Consider the following 22,199-nt stretch of genomic DNA (forward strand, 5'->3'; position numbering starts at 1 on the left):
ATAAAATGGAAAAAAAAGTACGCACCTTGATATTACATATTAAATAGATAGCCCGTTTTTTACACATTCGAGTTGAGAAGCAAATAAAACACAGAGCAAAATGACTGCCTTTAAAAAGTAATTTAGCACTTTGTACATTCTTTGGTGTGTTTATAGTATACTTCTTTGTGATAGTATATTATATTGTTGCATTAAAGTTCCAATCATTTTCATTTTTCCTTAAATATTCACTCGCTTGATTTCCTTCCATCGTTGAAGCTAAGAAAGAAAGATTTTGTTTATTATATCTGTCGTTTACATGACGAAACATAAATTAAAATAATATTACTTGAAAAGAGTTGAAGCGTAATTTGAAACGGATTGCATACAATAGTATTTAATGCCATTATGATTCCTGGAACTCGACTCCATTATAAAGGTTTATGTATATAATTAAGGAAACAAATGAATATCTATTAAAGTGTCAAGGCTTTGATGTCTCTCATAATTTGATGGTTAAAATGGCTTTGTTGAAGAAACCATAAGCATCCAGTAATGCAAGAAGATTTAATTGAAATAATTACAACCTATGCTTCCAAAGAATGCTCACTTGAACTGCTTTTGCGTACGAGGTGACCTGAATTACTGCATCATCACGACAATTAAAACTAGCAATTAGGTTAACACAAAATAGCCCTGTGTTCGTCCTTCATTTAAGCCGTCATCAGAGTACGCATAATTCGATCACATCTCATTATATCCATTAGGGGAGCAAGAAAATACTTGCTAATGCGGCACTTCCCGGTATTATTCAATAAACAAAACAAAATAAAATATACAAATACTTTATTCAATGAAAAATGAAAAGATGTAAATATAAAAATACTAAGAACATGGAGAACAATTACATTTGTATCTAAAGTAAAACACACTGATGAAGCACTTTAGGGGAATGTCGAGGATTCAGAACAGCTCTCACTGCTTCTTCGAATACCTGAAATACAAGAATGAATTCTAATTATATATGAATTTTGGGTAAACCAAGGCCAAAACATGAAAAATTTGCTATTATTAGTAAAATTAGATTCCAAAATTCGAAATCATATATCTAAAGAATAAGTAGTATAACTATAATTTTCTTCACTTCACATTTCAACTACCAATGAAAACGTTGGAATATTTCTAAAATCTATATTCTGTTTCTTTGTCCTGCTAGTCTTATAAATAAAAAAATGTACAGATTCTTAACGAAAGCTAATTCTATGATCTCCAAAGAGAAAATTTGCAACAAGAAGGCTCTGAAAAATGCAAGAATTATGGTTCTAATTTTATTAGGAACCGAAATATGACGATTCTTCTAGATAATTCAATTTGACGTCACACATTGCAGGGAAATAATATAAATTCGAGTAGGGGCTCAAACGAATAAATTTCTTTAAAAAATTGTATTTGCAGTGAGAGTGTTAATGTTGTTACTGAAGTAGAAATTTGCTGTCTACTTGTGTAGTTAGTTCCTACAAATGCTCTTCTTGACTGTGTTTTTGTTTACTGTCCATGTTTTCTACAATATTTGATGGACAAAGTATAGATTTTTATTATACAATTTTGGACTACCTTCACCAGAGCTGTTTATTTTCTAGAGTAATATTTCAATAAGAAGAAAAAACAGAATAGATTAGTTGTCAATTATAAAACACAAGTTTTTATTTAAAAAATTTTTTCATCGGACTGTTATAAAACATGGATTATGATTTTTTTTACAAAAAAAAACCCATTCATTTTTATATAAGCTTAGAAAATTCAGTTGAAATATTTGTCTATTTAGCTATTAAATAAAACTTCAAGAATTTCTGAGAACGTGAACCTCCAAATGCATAAATTTACGACTCTATAAAATTTTATTGAATGAATTATATCTATTTCTAAAGTATTTATAATAAAAAAAATGAGAATTTTGAATTAATAATTTATAACTAGCGAAAATTTCAATTTCTTATATCTATATAGTTCTTAACCGCATATCCGCTATGGATTGTCACAGCAAAAGTCTACATTATTTCACACTCCTCCAAAATTATTATTATTATATTAGAGGTCCAAAACCACAGAAACGATTTTTAATACTTGTGACGAGTCAAAGACTGATCATTTCGTTATTTGAACACATGGTTAAATATAAACCTTTCATTCTTGAGATAATATGATTTCTAGTTCAACAAATGACCTATTTTTAAAAAGATACAAGTAGGTTACTTTAGAATAGATTTCGTATCATGGTCAGATGGTAAAATGATTTATGAGCAAAAATAAATCTCAAAAATCGAATTTCTTTCTTTTAATTTTCATATCAGTAAGCTCTTACGATGAGAACTCGATGTTCCGATGCAATCTAACCTTTGACATTTTTTAATCACATTTTGTAGTTTCAACCTGAGTTTGAAAAACAAATAAAAACAAGGAAAGTTATTAAAATTCTAAAAAAATGAGCAACAAACATAGAAAGCTCAATACAAAAGAAAAAAAAATGCGAAACTTTCTTCTATACTCCTTAAATCTGATGCATTTAGGTCCTAGGATATATTCCTTAACGTAGGGCCCTCTTTTCCCCGTGAAAACCCTGTGCCTTAGCAAGGCCACCACAAGAAAACGGGTACTCAATCTTTATTACATTGGGACTAAGAGAACAGGGCAAGACAGGAGGTGACAAAACAATAAGTGTTTTCTTCACCTTGCTGACTCTCATCCCAGTTAGCATAAAATATTGTTACAAATCTGTAATTTTGCTACCCGGCACGAATAGTGTCATCCTGGGAAAAACCGTTAAAACCCTTTGTAAGATCTGTCCTGTGCGTCAATGACCTGAGAGCTTGGAGGCCATTTGGTGACGAATTTGGCGAGTTTGGCGACTAAATGGATCATACTGGAAAGTTCGAGAAGTTTCACGAACCATCCAGTAGGAACACACAGATAAGCCCTGATTGGTCTGAAGATTCTAGCCCCGCCTCCCGGAACTATAAAAGACGGGCACTCTGAAGCTGCAGTGAAGTTGTGCATATCGTCAGAAGTGGTGTGTGAGAGTAGTCGGAGTCGCCGACACGTAGAGAAACTGGAGGATTAGACAGCAAGCAAGCTGCTGAACTATAGCGATTACATGCGTTACGTTATTAGTGATTTATTGGCGGTATTTGTAGAAGAAAAATATTTTGTAACAATATCTACCAACATTGTAACGATATATTCACAATATTGCCCAACATTCAGAATATCGAACAATATCTTGTGCTAATAGAGGTGCAGAATAATACAGTAAAGCGTATGAGAGTTTTGTGTTTTGAACTGCAATGATGAAAACCGAGTATGCATTTTGATCGCCTTCTTTTCGATCAATCGAAATCAAAAGTCAACACAGAGATACAATTTAAGAAACAAGATCATATACCCAATTTTATTTATATCAGTCATTTTCTTTTATAGTTATCGCATTCACATACGTTTGAATATACAGGTCAATAAATAGCCAATCACTTAACAGAATTAGTTCGCATTTAATCACACATCTAAATTTCTAATTATAAAACTGTATACTTAATTTCACTTAGAGAGCTCTTTGCATATTTTATTTATCGAGTTTACGTGAACTGAGATAGAAAAAAATTCTTGTCTTTGGAATTTGTCCAAAATTTGAACGAAATCTACAAATTTGATGTAAATTCTACACACCAGATTTCAATCGTCTAGCCCAAAGTGCTCTTGAGTTATAATGTTCACAAGCATACAGACAGACCTAAATCAGATTGTGTTTTTCGGTAGACATAAAATCAGATTCAAGAGAGGGGGAAATTTTCGAGGTGGAATATTTTGAAGAAAGAAATACATTCTCTTTATTTACGAGAAAGTAATAAGGGTACAGAAGAAAGAAAAAATCTTATTCTGTTCAATTTTCTTATGCAAAATAAAATACTACCAAATAAACAGACTGATAGACGGTATCTGACAAATGCTATCGAAAAATATAGATCTACATTTTTGCTAAAATGATCATATTCAAAATTTCATCCAACTAGTTCTTCGTGTTTTTAACTTCTAGGATTCATGGTAGTCTAAGCACTAGGGAATCAAAAAATTCCTAAAGCCGAATTTTTAAAAACTATTACATTGCTTACTTTATTTGTGTAATTATCAAAAATACATACTTTTGTAAGCCTTGCCATATACAAAAATATTTTTTTTAAAAAAAGAAAGTAAAATTCACGAATAACACTGCAAGATTGAAACTATCGTTACAAATACAAATCATTGAATGTGAAATATCACTACTTTTTAATTTCAATCTCTAAAATATTCTTAAGAAATGAAGCTCATGATACCTGAAAATTCCCTTTACAAAACGAACAAAATGACACTTTCAAAGCATAGAAAAAGTGAAATTTGTAATTGATGCTTTATAGCAATGTGTTGAATAAATTTCATGTATTCTTTGTTAGCATTTGTATCCAAGATATCATCAGTCAGATTAGAATCCTATTTTGCGTCTAATTTGAACTATGGATTTCTAGAACACTACTATTCACAATCACATTCAATATTCTCAGTACGAATCGATTTAGAGAACAAAAAGTTCTTTCATACGGCGGATTTTCAGTGATGCCGAGACTCGAGCAAGAAATCGAAGTTTGTAATTCGATCAAATATCTATGAAGAGTAGCGACATTGGATCTATTATCTATGATCCTATATATGTAATCTACATACTACGGTGAATGTGATTAATCAATTATTAATAACTGTCAGTATAATCAATTAACCACTTTTAACAGTTATCTTAATCATAATCGATTAAACACATCGATCATAATATATATAAATCAGGCTATATATTTAAAATAATTAGAAAAATAGTACCCAATTCCCCAACAACTGATGTGATTTCCACAATTTCTATTTCCCGCTGGTGTGGTGTGGAGAGGGGGGTGCCAACTCAGGTGTCGTACTCGTCATCTGACCGCGGTTCAAAATTACGAGGTCCATCCCAAAATAGCCCCAGTGTTGCTTCAAACGGGACGTTAATATAACCAAACCATACAATTTCTATTTTATATGAGAGCTTAAGACTTTTAGGATGTTATCAATGGTTACCCTCCATTTTCGAAAATATTCCAAAAACACTAATTCACTCTATATGCATTACGGGAAAAACTTTTGGAAAATCTCCCGGCCACAAATACTGTGCCGATTTTGCACTTTTTTTTCATTTTATATGCAAGTTCTTGATTTCTAGATGTCACAAATACTGCGCCGATTTTGCACTTTTTTTTTTTTCATTTTATATGTAAGTTCTTGATTTCAAGATATGCTAGCAATTAATCTCTGTACTCCCTTCCATTATTCTAGTGTTTCCAAAGATATCTCAAAATAAAACTTTTACAAAACTTTCAACCTTAACAATTAAACTGATTTTACCAATTGTATTCGCGAATTTGCAGACATTGCTAACCAACCAGATTGCTTTCTCTCTCTATGCTACTTATACAAATTTAATTTAAAGAGATGCATTCTTTTTTGTGAGATAAGATTTAGTTCTTGGAATTGTTTGACACAAATAGACCAATACAATAAATATAATTGGTGACAATCTGGTCATCGAAAGCAGCTAGTAATATATTAAAAATAACAGAGGAATTTAAATAAAAAATGTAATATTTTTGCTACATGAAATTACATTTGTATTTAAATATAGATTCAATAATTAATGATGGCAAGTGGCACTCGGGACTTAATATGATTGTTGCGCTACTAGCCGTCATCACGATAAATAACGTCCACACGCGGAATTATTTTTTCACCTCCTCATCATATTTGATACTTAATACACTAATATTCTGTCGCCATGACGCCCGCCAAAGCTGACTCTATGAGTGCCTCTATACCCCCACTCCTTCTTCCAGCGAAAGCTGTGGTCATCTATACTTCCCCTATTATTGGGTTTTCTAAGTCTGTGACAATTATTTGACTCATGTTCCATTTATACAATAAGATTCATTTTTTATTCTTTAATATTATTATTTTGAGATATATTTTGTTATGCATAGAAGCTAAAGTTACAAACTTAATAGCTGATATAAAGTCGTAGCTAGGTAGGTGGCGACAATCTTCATCAATGTGTAAGCTAGGATATATGGTACCCTGAGCATGGTTTTATTTTTTCCTTCCACACTCTCCCCCCTTCATCGTGGTTTTTAAGCGATATAAATGCACTAATATTTTCTTCGTGGCGCTCAGGGCATTTATGCCTCCCTTGTATGCAGTTGCAAAGGCACTTTTATGAATAAATAAGTGTTTTTCGAATAATATAAGCATATTCTTATTATATTTCAACTACGTATAATTTTTCAGTTTTTACTAGTGGAGGAGCGATTTGCTTTTTAAAACTATGATATTATGTCAATCACAGTGATGATTCTTAATTTCAAATGATTTATTATGATAAAATGCCAGCTACGATGATAATGCATCCAATGTCAAGTTTATATTATAAATGTTCATTATAATTATATTCGATAAAAAAAATTCTATCTACTATGAAAAGAAAAAAAATGATCATGTCGTCAGACTTCAAGCATGGCTACGAAATGAGTGTCAACGGAAGAGCACAAAACGTTAATGCAAATTAAAAACGAACGAACTAAAAGAAGGTTTGGAAAGATACGCACTTCCTTCACTCCAGTGAATTCTTTTGCCGAGCACTCCATATATTTGACGGCTTTAATTTTGGCAGCCAACTTTTTGCCTTGTGTTTTGCTAATAAAATTCTCTTTGGAAGAGGAGTTATCTCTCAGATCGGTTTTTGTGCCTATAAAACAGAAAAAGAAGAAAAATAATAATAATAACACATCACCATAATGTCGTAGTATAATAAACTTAAAAGGCATAGACTTAATTTGTTTGTCCATTAAATTGATAAGAGATTTAATCAACTTATCCATTTAGCCACTCAGTATATTTGGTATTTTTTTTATGCATTTTCCATTTTTAAATACTGATACAATGAAGTACTTTAATGAAAAAAATATAACTTATAAATAACAGTTGTAAAATAAAACCATCAGAAAAAAACTAATCGAAATCAAACTCAAATAAAAATCTGTTAGCTGTACACTAAATGAAAATTTGTTAAATTGCTAAGCGTTTCAGAAAGCATTTATAAATATTTTTTTATTGAAATGTAAAACAAAAGTGTCTTGGGCATCCTTTGAGTGTTAAGTGAATGATTTTTTAAAACCTATCAATGAGAACTATTATGATTTCGAAAAGCTTACATCGTCTTTCTTCCATCTGTCTTTAATCGTTTTGTGTCATATTTGGTACCACTTGATTCCTTTGACCCTCTTTAAAAAAATTGCGTTTTATTCTTTCAATGAACTATTAGATCTATTCAAAGTTTCAATATCAAGTCGCACGTTTGAAGAGATCAAAAAGACTCGTAAAGACAATTTTAACTAAAGATCACGAAATCCCCCCCCCCCTTTTTTTCTGATAGATTTGGAACTGTGTAAATCTGATGGATTTTATGAAGATTCCCATTTCTTTATAATATGCTTTGAATTGCAGAATTTACAAGGAAATATTAAATATGAAGATAAGATTTTTAACTGCAATCTTAAGTTCAATAAAGTTGAAGCAAAGCATGAAGAATAGTTGGTTAATGATATATGTCAAAAATAATGATCTTATAAGTGGTAGCTCATTACTGAGATAAAAGTGCTGATAATAAAGTGAGTGGTATCAATGTAGTAACAACAGAAGGTATCTTTTTTTTTTTTTTCCTTTCTTCCATATAATATAAACTACTTCAAAGAAACAAATCTAGCATGGTTGTAATTACAAGAAATATGAGATAATTTAATTGGATGAGCTTTATCAGAAGATTTTTTTATAGATTTGTAATCTGATATCTACCGATAATGGAAGCTAAAATGTAACAGATAGGAATAATATGATTATTGCCATAAATGATTAAAGAAAAACAAAATTAATAAGTCTAATCCAATCTCGTCAAATTACTGGGATTGGATATCTTTTTTTACCAAAAATCAAAATTATACGCTACAAGTATTATTTCCCCAGTTGTTTTTAAAAATCTGTCCAAAGTCAGTATTTTGAACATCTCAACATCAACATACCCCAATTTTGGTTTTCTCTACAAAAATATGCAGTACCAGCAATTTCATGAGCATGCATAGAGCTTAGCGATTCAATTTAATATTTGTAGAAATAATTACATAATCATATAAAATAAATGGAGAATGCTATAAGCAATCATATTATATACTATAAAGAAAGAATTGACAAGTTTGAGTTTGTATATATGAAGATACAACTAAGTTAATATTTATGCTTCCAATGCCCTTTAAAGACAAAAATATTTCATTTCATTACATATTGCAGTGTCTTTATCACTGAAATAAAGATTTATGAAATGTAGTCCATTAGTCTACTTTCTATGATATAATTTTCTATGATATGATTTTCTAAAATATGATTATTAAGTTTCATAGAAGTCTAAAGTAACCTCTGTCATTATAAAAATGTGTAGAAATACTTCGAATTAAAATATGTTAATACAGAATTTAAAAATTAATTGAAAATGAAAGAAATTAAAAATCGTTTTGAATTATCTTCTGAGATTACAATTTTCAATCACCCTTCAAATAAGTATACACATTTCATAGAAAATTGATTTACGAAATTTAAGACAATATTGAAATTGAATATATGCTCGACTAAATTAATATCGAATAATTTTTGTATACAAATAAAAATTTTCTAGATATAAACTGCGTAATATGTGCCTCAAATTTGACGGTGACTTGAATAAAAAAATAAATCTTGATGATATTTCAGTGACACGTCCTGAAAAATTCAATCACTATATTATAAACATTTACAAATGAAACTGACAATGAACAGAACGCTACGAGAAAAAAAAAACGTTTCATGGAAATGACGTGACAAATAATAGAGTTATGCAAAGAACTTAATAATTTTTCAAGTGCTTTTGTTACACAGAATATCAGCTACTGGTGATCAAAATGAATAATAAAACACCTGAAGTATATCAATTACTTTAAATAATATTAGGATCATAATGTTGACTGTATAAGAAGAGGCAATGATACCTTCTACATTTCTTCCTGTACAGCCGAATCGAGTTGTTTGTGGCAATAGGAATTTTTGCATTGTTTCGAAGTTGTATTCAGAACATGATGCAAGTTCAAAACGTAATATGTTGTAAGAAGAAATGTTATAAAGAAGACAATTCCTTTTTGCACCGAAAAAACACAATAACAAGTGTCTAAACTGCTTTGAGATTCCTTTGCAATAATTGGATTCTATTTTCAGATTTTAAAATATCTAACAAAAATGTTAGGACATGTAGTGGGAATATAAGCAGATTCTAAAATGAAAAATGGATGTTCCAAAATCATTCATAGAAGAAATAAAAGACGATGTTAAGGGACAGTAGACAAAGAAGCTACATTTATGTCCAAAAGCTGTTTAATATCAAAGATAACGTGCAGGATCATCCACTTAGAATAAGATTCAATGCTAATCAGGGAAAAATCTCCATTAATGATAGTAGGAATATAAGCAGATTCTGTAATGAAATATTAATGTGTGGAAATCCTTCATTCAGAGCAATAATCAGCGGTCAACTAAGAGGCGATATTTATAAACGAAAGCCATCTAATATCAGTTGCTCTTACACAATAGGATGCATAATAATCTGTTAAGTATAAGATCGGAAGCAAATCAGAAAAAGTTAACCATTAACGTTTAAATTGAAATGGCGAAGCTCGTGCATTCTATATAGAATATTAAAAAGTCATACATAAGATCATTTTCTAGAACATATTTTGCTTTAGAAGTCTTTCTAATGTTTCAGCAAATCGCACTCAAATCCAATTTAAATTTTGTGATCTAATTAACTTTAATTACATTAATCTGTTTGAAATTAAACGACAGTTATTTTGGGACAGGACCAAATAATTTCAAACCTAAGCCTATAATTAATTATAAGGTTACTCTGAGCCTTAAAAAGAATGAACATCTGCTCACTTCAGAATAAACATCAGAAATGATCTAGATATTACTTAATTACTACGGAAAGGATGTTCCTATTCTTTCACCGCAAAGGTCATAAAGTTTAACAAGTATATATTTATTTTGGCGGCTCATACAAAGCATATTCTATCGAATTTCATGGAACATGTTCTTAATCTACTTCGGAAAACGTACGTCTAATTGCGACATTAGGCTCAATGAGATAGAGTAGCTATACTGTAAATTGATACTAAAACTGAGCATGAATTTTTTGCTAATATGCGCGAATACATTAGTATTAGCTGTAAATTTTATATAGCTGTTTCGGGAGGAGACACTTTCCCGCAACTATTGAATAAAACTGAGCCATTAAAATATTTTTTCTTTTTATTTTTATCCATTTTCTTATAAATCAATTTTATTCCTTTTTCACATGTGAGATTCCATATGTCTCATTTTACAATAAAACTTCCTTTTGGTCTTTGCATTTTTACCAGATATTTTTGAGAATTCTGCATATTTTCGAAACTCCAAAAATAATGAGAGAAATACTAAAATACATAAACGGAATAAAATATAAAGAAGGATAATCCGGATATATATTTTTTTTTTCACTTAAGCTATCTGAACCCCCTATTTTCATCATGCTCGTGCAGAGTAAAGTTGTATAACTTTTGGATTCTACAAGTTTATATAATATTAAAAGCATGCTATTTGTTCTGAAATGTAAAATAAATTTTAGCACTTATATGTTCATTTTAAGTAACATATAAATATTGCTTATCTCGGTTAACATGCCCACAAAGGTCCGAAATATGCACAGGAACAAATTTTAAATTTCTTACCTACTAGAATGATCGGCGTCCTCGGGCAGTGGTGTTTAACCTCGCCATACCATTTAGTTATAATATTTTCATAAGATCTGTTGTTGTCTACGCTGAAGCACAACAAAAAGCCGTCTGTCTGCGAAAACATAAGCAATCATTATCTTAGAAAGAAACAAAAGAAAAGACAACCAAAACTGTATCTTAAAAAGTAATAAATCTTCTAACAAACAAAATTAAATCAACTTTCCATCGTTGGCGAATGGAAATCTGCAATTCAAAGGCTTTTCAATTACTGGCATTTAAACTTACTTGGCATCTTCGTTTTATTCCATTTAACCTTTAAAGTGTTTCAAAATACAGACCTATGCGCACATGAATAGATCAAATTTTAAAGAGGGGTTTAACGGGACACACTTTAGCAAATATAGTGAATCTTTTTTAATTCTTAAAATATATTTTGGTAAATTACATATAGTGTTAAAAAGCAATATTATATATATATATATATATATATATATATATATATATATATATATATATATATATATATATATATATATATATATATATATATATATATATAATTTTTTATGTAGAATCCTGGCCGAAGACACTTTGAATTTTTAACTTCGTTTTATTCCATCCCGGACGGCATGATATATGTACAAGCAGAAGCGACGAACACATCAACACAGAAAGACAGAAGAGCGAAAATGAGGAAACGCTAATGAAAGATTTATCCCTGTGATTATATACTGTGAGATTTTGAAAGTGATTTCTTTACGCGTGCCGATTTTAGTAAGGGAATTATAGGGAACTTTTAAAAGAATGTCTTAGCTCGACAATTTTTTATCCCTTCATTCTGAATGTGGGAACTTGTTGATGTCAGCAATTTTACAGAGCTTCCGTTGCATTAATTAAATAAAAAGGTGGACTTAGATCAGGAAATAAGATAACCTCTTAGAATGAAGTTAATATGGGGTAAATTAAGCTAAAAATTAGGAAATTAATTAAGTTCAAATTATATTTTAAAATATCATATATATATATATGTATTGTTTTGAAAATTGCATAACTATTATATATATATATATATATATATATATATATCAAGCAGTTTTGCAATACAATTACAATTCAAAAATGAAAGCTAAACTTGTATACTTAGAGTAAAATCTTCATGCCTTTTTTTAATTTATACTTTCATTTAGGTAAAAAAGGCATATATAATTTCAGGATTTAACAATGCTGATATGGTCTGATATTGATTTTAATTATTACGCTCTCGTCGAGGATGTAATTACTGTTTCTTTTCCATGACGGCTATTCTTTATTTTATCTGGTAATGTAGAATTGAAGACAAAAATGAAATTTTATCAAAAACCATTGTATTGCACCTAATGAAACATTCAAATACGAGTAACCGGTGGTACGTACCGACGTGAACGTATTACAGAAGATTTCTTCTTATACAGTTTTATAAAATTCATACATCAAAATACATTATCTATACTAACCAGCGTTGGCTATCGAATGCATATCAATGGCTGAAAGCTTGCGTCAGAGAAATAAACTAACATGGATGTTGCCAGTATGATCAAAGAAATTCTTATAGAGCAGTTATGATTCATGCAAAGAAATCTTTCAGATTTCTTCTGTATTATGCTCAATTATTTTCTTTTTATAGTTGTTTGCAAGGAAGTTATAGCCATTTGTAATATTTGCATTTATTTTGAATAATAGCACATAAATCATTATGATACTTACTAATTCTTAAAATGCATTATGATGCTTATTTTTTTCTAAGAAAGGAAACAGATTCGTACTTACACCAGGATAAGAAAGAGGTCTAAGTCTTTCATAATCTTCTTGTCCGGCTGTGTCCCATAATGTTGTGCTGACTCTTACTCCATCACAATCCATAGTACCAGCATAATTGTCGAACCTGCGAAAAAAATATGAGACATAATTTATAATATTCCTAGCAATCTGATAGCTCCACTCGTTTTTGTGTATGGTGCTATTTATTCTGCTCAAAATAAAAAAAAGGTTAGTAGTTGAGTTTACTTCCAAATATATCGAATGAAGCAAAAATAAACGAATATAATTACACTTAATTTATATATATGTAATGCTATCTCTTTCTCCAATTTAAATCCTAATTAATTTCGTATTTTTCCTTTACCTCAAGTTTAGCCCATACTACTTTGTTCTAAAATTTTCTTTTATTTCCTAATCTAAATCTCACTTTTTTATTTAATTATTTCTAACACGCGTTCTAAAGCTTTGCGATTATGCAGTTCTCACATTGCAAGAGAAGGGATAAAAATTACTAAGGCTCACGTCATTTCTTCCTAAGATATTTAAGATTCCCTTTCCCGAATTGACAAGTTCAAAGAAATCGCCATAAGAATTTCTCAGTAAAAGAGTGTCGAGGAAAAAACGTTTCACATTTTGTCCGGTGCGAACAGACACGTTCTGTCAGTAATTCCCCTGCATAAACCATGCCCTCCAGTGGGAAAATAAATTGAAGTTAATTCCAAACTTATCTTCTTGTCAGTCTAACATCTGCAAAAATATGTTGCACATATATTACTTCTTTAAACTTTATTTTATTTTTAAAAGATTTATTTTATAAATTTCACTAAAACTAAACTAGAATAAATTAGAAAATTTAAGAAAAGCGATTTTCTTGACAGAAAACATAACTAATTTTTTTTTTAAATTAGAATTTTTCATTAATTATAACAATACACATATATAGTTTTACAATAATATCCATGGAATATAGTACGGCTCGAAATTATATGGAGAGGCGATTTTTTTAAACAGCATTTCAAAAAATGGCGAAATAATCTCGAAAAAATAATTCACATATGGAATCGTAATAAATTTATAAGAATACAGATATTTCATACTTTAAAAAAATGTACAAATTTTAACTATCCTAAAAAATATATGACGTGAAATTGCGAGGATTCTAAAGTTTCCATTTCGATACCTTATGTTCACTGTCACATATAGTTTTCATAAATATTACAGAATGTTTTGGACACCTATGCTGAAATTGCACCATAAAAAGGCACGCATATTTCAGGCTATAATTACATGCACTATGAATGATTAAATGTTTCTCTGCAGTGGAAAAAAAACAATTTGGATCGTCCTGATGACTGGGCATACTATTAGCATGATATACGAAGAAAAATTCCCGAGTTCTTTAATCGACAACATGCTGCTGTCGACTAAACGCTGCTGCTCTTTCATGCTATGGGATGCATTCTGCTTCGACGGAACAATGGATATTGCTTTTCTTAATGGTCGATGGTGCTCTGAAAATTATCAAAATGTCTTCAAAAGTTATCTACATCTAATTGGTAAAAAGTTAGGAGGGGAAAAGTGGAAACTCCAACAGGACAATATTTCGATTCACACCTCTTACTGAACATGAGCATAGTTTACACAAAATCAAATGAGTTACTATGTATAGATCAGCCATTAACTTAGATTTGAATCCAAGCGAAAACCTTTATGGATTATTTCCACGAAAGATGTATATCTAGGATTCTCAATATTCCTCAATATATCTAGGATCCTCACTATTCAGGAATTAAAACAAGAATAAAGCAGAGTTAGTTCACATTAATGCCACGCATTTTTCCTACCACCAGCTAAGAGCATACCTGATAAGATTTTCGAAATAATTCAAAGCAATGGATTAAAATTTGAACACAAAATACATGAAAAGTGCATATATTTTTGGGACGGTCTTTTTTTATATAGACATTCTGTAAAACTTATACTATATTTTTTTTATTGTAATACACTTATGATTCCATGTGATCATTTGTTTCCCGATTATTGCGTCATTTTTTAATTGTTTTTTTTTTTTTTTTCGAAAAAGCGCCAGTCTACACAATTTTGAGACACACTGTATTTCAGTTAAAGTACACGCAACAAAATTATTCCTCTTAAAAAAGATTTCTATAATTTTTAAGTATGAAATTTAATTAATTTTCGGATTACAATCTAAAAAAAGATCCAAAAATATGTTCTTTTTATTGCCAAATCTTTGAATAATTAATTTTAGAGATGAAATTATAAATTAGAAAGTAAGACCAAATTATAAGCTATAATCATTATTTTGAAGGCTATAACCAAAATAGCAGACTTAATAATTAATTAAGCGCCATTTTCACAATGTCTGCAATCTCTGAGAGTTTATCCTTTTTAATCAGAAAACATATGCATTATAAAGCTTCAATTTAATATACGTATAAAGAAAGTTAAAACAGAGAAAATAAATTATTTTATGTAACTTTTTTTACGTAAATAATCTTTAATATTTGGTTTAAATATTGAACCATAGGCTATACTTTTGGCTTCAATTAAATTCTCATAAATTTATTGACTATACATAGTTTAGTAAAACAATGAAACAAAATTTATTTCTCAAGAAAACGTCTTCCCATTAAAATTCATGATTATGAAAAATTTAACTCATACTGGATTCTATTTATGGTTTTCTGGAAATGGACTATCAGTATGGTGTGCTTCATAAACTCGCAATCATCTTCCTTCCATACCACCTCGAAACAGAAGTAAATTTCCGATTTCCATTTCCTGTCTAGTCGAATTAAATTATATAATTTAAAGTGAGGGTTATTCTTTTACATCTCATTTTATTTAATTATTTTATTTCGGAATTAACCATCCTTGATTGTTGGATGTCTGTGTTATAGTAGTTTGTAAAAGACCTTAATATTAATTCTACATAAAACAGCTACAAAAAAAAGGAGCTTAAAAATTTTCACTAGTGTAAGTACACAATCCATTACTATTAATAATTAAAAGTTTAGAAAAATCTTAACTACACAGTTTATTCTTTTTTATACCTTATTAGGTCAATAATTTGTCTGGAACTCCTTGTCACGGTACAGAATAAATGGTTAATTAAGAAATGGAACTGGCTTTGAGAGAATAAATGCAATAATTCCACAAGAAAAATCCTAAGAAAAATCTTCCAAGTTCACAAATGATTCATGATATTTTATTTATGAAAAATCTAGATGGAATGCAGGAAATATTTGCCCAAAAGAAAGTCATTTATTATAAAAATACACTGAGTATCTCATTGATGTGTCAAAAAAACATCTGATGGTTAGCATTCACTATTATTCAGGCAGTAATTAAACTCATGCAAACAAATTTGAATACAGACTTTTTTTTCTTCTTTTAATGCAAAGTTCTTTTGGTTAAATTTGCTCCGCCCTTTGTGATGACCACTAAATGCTAAGTATTAACCGTATTTAATACTTAACAGTTGGTATAACAATCTGCTTCTATGATGGAACAACTCCAGCAGAAGAATATTTACAATTAGATATTACGTTTGAAATTGTAAATTTGATGTATAATGTTAAATAGTTAATCTATACATCATCTTAATAAATTAATAATAAAAAGAAAACCTTATAACTGGAAGAGTCATTCCATCTCAAACTTACGAAAAAAATAAACAAAAGATCACGAACGAAAATTTAGTTATTGCATGAAGACTGAAATCCATTGATTCGAAACCATTAAATGGAAATTTTCTTGTATTTGAATTCTTCACTTGAGTTGATTAAGTAAAAAGAATAAGAATGCACGTTCAAAAGCTAAATATGCATGGAAAATTAGGAAAAGAAAGAGAAATAATGCTAATTCAGAGAAATTTTGTTCCATAGATGAGTAAGCTCAAAAAATTCTGATCATTATTTAAACATTTCATAGCCCTCAATATATAAATCAATTACACATCCAAACCAGGAAATTAGTCAAAAATATTAATAGTTTTTTTTATGTAGGAATCAAATATCAAACATTTCATATATTATTCTGATTTGAAGTTTATATGTGTAAAGTCTATCTTACATGTATAGTACATAAAAATTTTTACTCTTTCACATACGAAAAAAAAAAACATATTGGAAATATATTTTATTACATTTCCAATATGAAAAAAAAAATTAATCTCAGTAATTTGATTTGATATCCAAATTTTAGACCTCTCTGAGTTCGGAAAAAAAACTTTTAGAATTATGTAGGTGCATTTATTTATCTATCCACCTTATTCTCTCAATAAGCGAATAATAATAATTAAAAATGCAGCCGAATTAGCATGTAATCGCTTTAGCAAAATTCTAGATCTGCATCAAATATTGATCCATATCCAGTAATGGATCAATATTTGTTGCAGATCAATATTTGACGCCAGCAAGAACAAGTCTTTAAAAATATACTCAAGAATAGTCCATTAAATAGTATATAAAAGTCCAGAGTTCTCTTCCCTTGTCGTTTTTGTATATTTTCTGAAGGAATGTCGCTCAAAATATGTGTCAAAAAAATTGTTTTACCTATGTACATGTTTTCGAATAGTAACGATAAATATCCCCTAAATATATTCAAAGTATGATTACATTACTTTCGTAACTTTCCAAGCAGTTAATTCAGTTTTTTCCTGGCAATAAATTTCAAAAATTGTTTTACACCACCTTAAAGTTGAAAAGCCTATCTATTCAGCGATGCCACTTTGAAAGCTGTGCGAATTTTGTCTCATTTACTCAATTTAAAAAAAGACAGAATTATCTGCGCATTAAAAAAATGAAATAACTAAAAACATATTTATTCACATCAAATGCTATTGCTAATTTTTTTTGGTGCTATGGCATTTTAGAAAGTTATCGATGCAAAATTTCGCTTAATTTTTTTTAAAATCACTCTGAGGGGGTATAATCCTACTACTGTGCTAAATTTAGAATCATATATCATACTAAATTTAGAATTTCTCAGTCAAACGAGAAATTCAGGCCTGTATAGAAACAGCATTATAACATTTTCATTTATTTTTAGTAGACTTAAAGCAAGTAAAATACAATTTTCAACTTACACAGTCGGTACATATTCACCTTCCGGGAAACTGCCTGTAGTGTAAGCAATCAGCATACAAGTTTTTCCTACTGTTCCATCGCCCACAACGACCAGTTTTATTGGCCTGTTGGGTGATGTCATAACTTAAAATCTGCAAATAAAAAGTAATCATTAATTAAGAAAGCACTAAGGCTTTAACTCTTTCAGTAATTTAATACATATAAATATATAATTTTAGTATAAATATAGAAGTAAAAACTCAAAAATCATAAGACTCTGATTTTTATAAAAGCCAAAGCCAATAAAGTGTTATTGAATTAAAAAAATCATAAAAACGATAATTTCTTTCAGAAAAGAGTATTTTTACACACTTTTAAATGTTGATGATTTGTTTCATGTTCGTAAAGTGGAAGCTTGTGATTTATTTTTCCACTCATTTTCTTATACTTGTTACACTTATACACTTCATACACTTCATACACTTATGTATTCTCGATGACAATTCACTATTTTAATATTTTAAGAACCCATTCATTTCATCAAATTTTGATTCCATAAAATTTAGTAGTATATTTGAGAAAAACTGATTACAAGATTCAATTACATTTACAATAATAAATCATAAATTAAACTAAAGAATCATAAATAAGACTAAAAAGGAGAAAATAATTAAAATAAAAAAAAGTTATACTTTTTAAAGAACTAATAAAAATATGTTTTAAAAATAATTTTGTAATTATGAACTGTTTAAAAGCATATAAACGATATTTATCATCGAAAATATTTTGGTGCCATTTTTAACAAACTCTTGACAATATGAAGTGTGTCCTTAGGTTTCATTAGAATAAATAAAACTTCTTCAATCCTATCTACTTTAATTATTTGAGAGACAAACCATTTATTTTTAATGAATTCTTCATTAACTGAGACATTTTTTCCATAACTGTATCACTGATGCACTTGGGTTTTTCTATTTGATAAATAAAATCGTTTATCCTAATTTCAACAGCTAGTATATTATAAAAAGAATCTTTTATATGAAAATAATAGTCACAAAACATTAGCAATTTCAATTTCGCACATCTGCCTATTCTCGATGACAAATAATTATTGATTAATGATTAATTTACATATTAGTGACGTCATATATTAGGAATTTCATATCTGGAATCCATAATATTCATACCAAATATAAACAAAAGATAAAAAAATAATTAAAATAAAATCATACATTAATAAATGTGTGTCCATAAAAAAATATATTAAATTTGTTTAACAAGCATATTTGATATATCTTCATTAATATTCATAAATAATTTGCCATTTGAAAATTCCAGAATTATACCAAGGTTCTTTCAAAGGCTTCAGATTTATCGAATAAAGATACAAAATTACATCCTTTCTGTTGTTAAATGAAAATATAAACACAATCCAACTTCCTACTTCCAGTTAATCTCGTTTACACACATACACAATCGACGGAAATTTTCCAATTTCATCCTTTTACAGGGTCTTCCAGTGATTGCTGCATTACAATCGAAAGTCCAAGGACGTCCTTGAAAAGCAACTTATCTCAGAAATGATTGAAGATTGGAAAATATGAATCTGTTACGTAGATCAACCCTGGAATGAAAACGTCACTGCAGTGACCCAACAACGGAAACGTTCAGTCAATTTGACTCCTGTCCAAGATTATTCTATTTTGACAGTGTTAAAGAGTTTTACGAAATCAGAAACAAAACAAGGACAATTTTTATTGAATAAAATACTTCTAAAATAAATTTCTAATATTTTTTAATTTATTAAAAATTTATAAAAAATAAATTGTTTACCATTTGAAAGTTGCAGCAGGTGCGCAAGACTTGTAAAATGTTTTCAAATGCGACATTCTAGTTTCATTTTATTTATTGTAAAAAAATTCGTTTAAAAAAATATCAGCTGGCATTTCTTGGGGTTGCAGAATGTTTCTGTATTGTTGATGCAGAATGTTTCCTTCAATCTAGGAGCTTCTTGGTCAATCGTTCGAATATTTGCCTTGGAAAAAATTCCAGTGGTTATCGATCTTACACATCTAAGTTAAAAGAAGTATCGGACATTCATAGTACGTCATTCGTTTGTGTGGGTGTACGGCCAAGTGGCACGAGTCATTTTGTGCTATTAAAGAGGCAAATAATCATTTTTAAGTCTCATTTTTAAATTAAAAACAAATGTTATATAATATATGTTATGCGGCAGCAACAACGGTACTTCTTCAGCCATCAGCTGTCCCCTCAAACCATCAAACATAGGATTAAGTTTAATTTGATCAAACATTCATCACATCTAGTAACAGAAACACTTATTTCGAATCTGCTTCGGTTAGTTTAATTATATTAACGTCCCGTTTTAAAGCAATACTTGGGATATATTGGGACGGACCATGTAATTTCAAACCTCAGCCAGATGACGAGTACGACACCTGAGCTGACAACCCCTCTTCAAACTTCCATACCACATCAGCGTGAGGAAATTTGGCGCCGACGGATTAAACGTGTACCAAACCCGCTTACACGACGGTTCTTCGGTGGAATCAGGTCTCGAATCTGGAACCCTCGGCTACTGAAGACGACTAGGCCAACACGTCCAGAACCTGTTTCAGAGCCGAGACCCTAGTACTAACCCACCGCGCCTCTTAGAAATATTACAGATTTACCAGTTCAGAGTGAACAGAATATTTACTCATTAGTCATGGAAGGAACTTTTGTTGAACGAGTAATATCACTGAAAAACTGAGGTATGCTTTTGGTATTGTTAGGTTGAATATAGTAAAATAAATTTTTAATTCATTTTATATTTTTTCATTGGGTATCGTCACCCTATTAGCATTCATATATTGTACAATATTCGATATATTGTATAATATTGTTGAATAGTGAATCATATAATGTCTCACAATATTATGCAATGGTCTATGCTACCTGGCATTTATTTCCATCAAAGATGCACTGTTTGATATTTGTTAAGAAAATCTGGCTGCATGTATACTCTATAACGAGTTCTTCGCCCTTAGCAAACTAATTTCTTATGAAATGAACGAACATCCCTCTTAACTCTCTCTCTGCAATGTTCCTTTTTGTGCCCTTCCTGTATCTTTTCTTTGTTCTCTCTCTCATTCATTCATCAGCGCTCATTGTGAAAGTGTTGATCTTGTTCTTTGACCTTCGCCTGTCTCTTCTTAGCGAACCAGGCATTAACTGTAATTATGAGGGTGGGTGCTTCAAATTGTTGTTTTTGAGGGGCGGTAGGAAAATACGGACGTGATCTTTTGTGATCATACATTTTTGTTTATCTAAAAGGAAATGCGACATGACTGAATTCGCTGTCTGCGAAATTTACAATCTATCCATTTTAACGAGAAGATACGAAACAATACAGGAAGGATATTTACAAAGCCATTATGCAATTTAACAATATTTTAAATGCTAAATGAATATGTTTTATCTAAACACGATTTAAGAAGAAAAATCTGGACCTAAATTGTATAAGCGGACAATGTTGGTGATAAGATTATTATTACCACATTTCATTAGATTAAGTCGGTACTTTTACAAGTTATCGTGTTTATATACAAATATTGACAGATGATAAACCCTTTGACGGATTGCATCCAAAATTTAATCCAGATCTACAACTTAATATTATAATATCTGGTAAACCGATCTTCGCTCGACAGGCTTTTTTTTTTTTTTTTTTTTTTTTTTTTGTAAAATTGTGATTTTTTGGAGAAAATATTTAGATACGAATCACATACTGATTACATATGAATATTTTTCAATCTTACCAACATAGGAATTTGTAATTTAAATAACAAAATTAATGGATGCACTTAGTTTAGCATGTTATTGGAAACAATCTGCTATACCACAGTATTCATTATACAGTTTATCTATCATTATTTACATTTTTGAACTTACACTGAGTTTTACTATGGTGAAATGAAATCGGGTCCGAGATGGCGTAATATGACATTGTCAGCATGAGAGCAGTCAGAAAAAAAAGCTCTAATAGTTATAATTTATTTATTTAATTAATTTTGTGAAAAATCTTAGTTTTTCAGGAAAGACATCTATATATATATATATAAATTTAAAAAGCAAAAATATTAAATATAAATAAATAAGTAAAAAACAATGCAAAAAGCGCAACTCGAAACCGAAGACCCCGCGTCATTCATGTCGTTCTGACCACTATACTGCACTGCCCACACTTTGAAGCAGACGTTCAATATACTTATTCTAATAGTTATAAAAAAATGTGTGTGTTTTTTGAGTGAAATCGTATTTTTTCAGGAAAGAGACCTACATAGATAAACTTAAAAAGCAAAACCCTATCTAAATATAA

The 22,199-nt window shown here is 29.7% G+C and overlaps 1 protein-coding gene across 3 annotated transcripts in view; it reads right to left on the reverse strand.

Annotated features, from left to right (window-relative positions):
- Positions 1-808: 808 nt before the first annotated feature.
- Positions 809-22,199, reverse strand: part of LOC129965713 (ras-related protein ced-10-like) — a 55,767-nt gene continuing 34,376 nt past the window's right edge. For 2 of the 3 annotated variants that reach the window (XM_056079830.1, XM_056079831.1), the window contains exons 2-6: positions 17,839-17,970; positions 12,738-12,852; positions 10,926-11,043; positions 6,690-6,829; positions 809-973 (exon numbers count right to left, since the gene is read on the reverse strand). In XM_056079830.1, the coding sequence (XP_055935805.1) occupies positions 896-973; positions 6,690-6,829; positions 10,926-11,043; positions 12,738-12,852; positions 17,839-17,960 (573 nt within the window). In that variant the 5' untranslated portion in view covers positions 17,961-17,970 and the 3' untranslated portion in view covers positions 809-895. Of the gene's footprint in view, positions 974-6,689; positions 6,830-10,925; positions 11,044-12,737; positions 12,853-17,838; positions 17,971-19,164; positions 19,188-22,199 lie in introns of those variants that run through there. The other variant, XM_056079832.1, reaches the window with a different exon arrangement.

Source organism: Argiope bruennichi, chromosome 4 (assembly GCF_947563725.1).
Source record: "Argiope bruennichi chromosome 4, qqArgBrue1.1, whole genome shotgun sequence".
Taxonomy (NCBI): domain Eukaryota; kingdom Metazoa; phylum Arthropoda; class Arachnida; order Araneae; family Araneidae; genus Argiope; species Argiope bruennichi.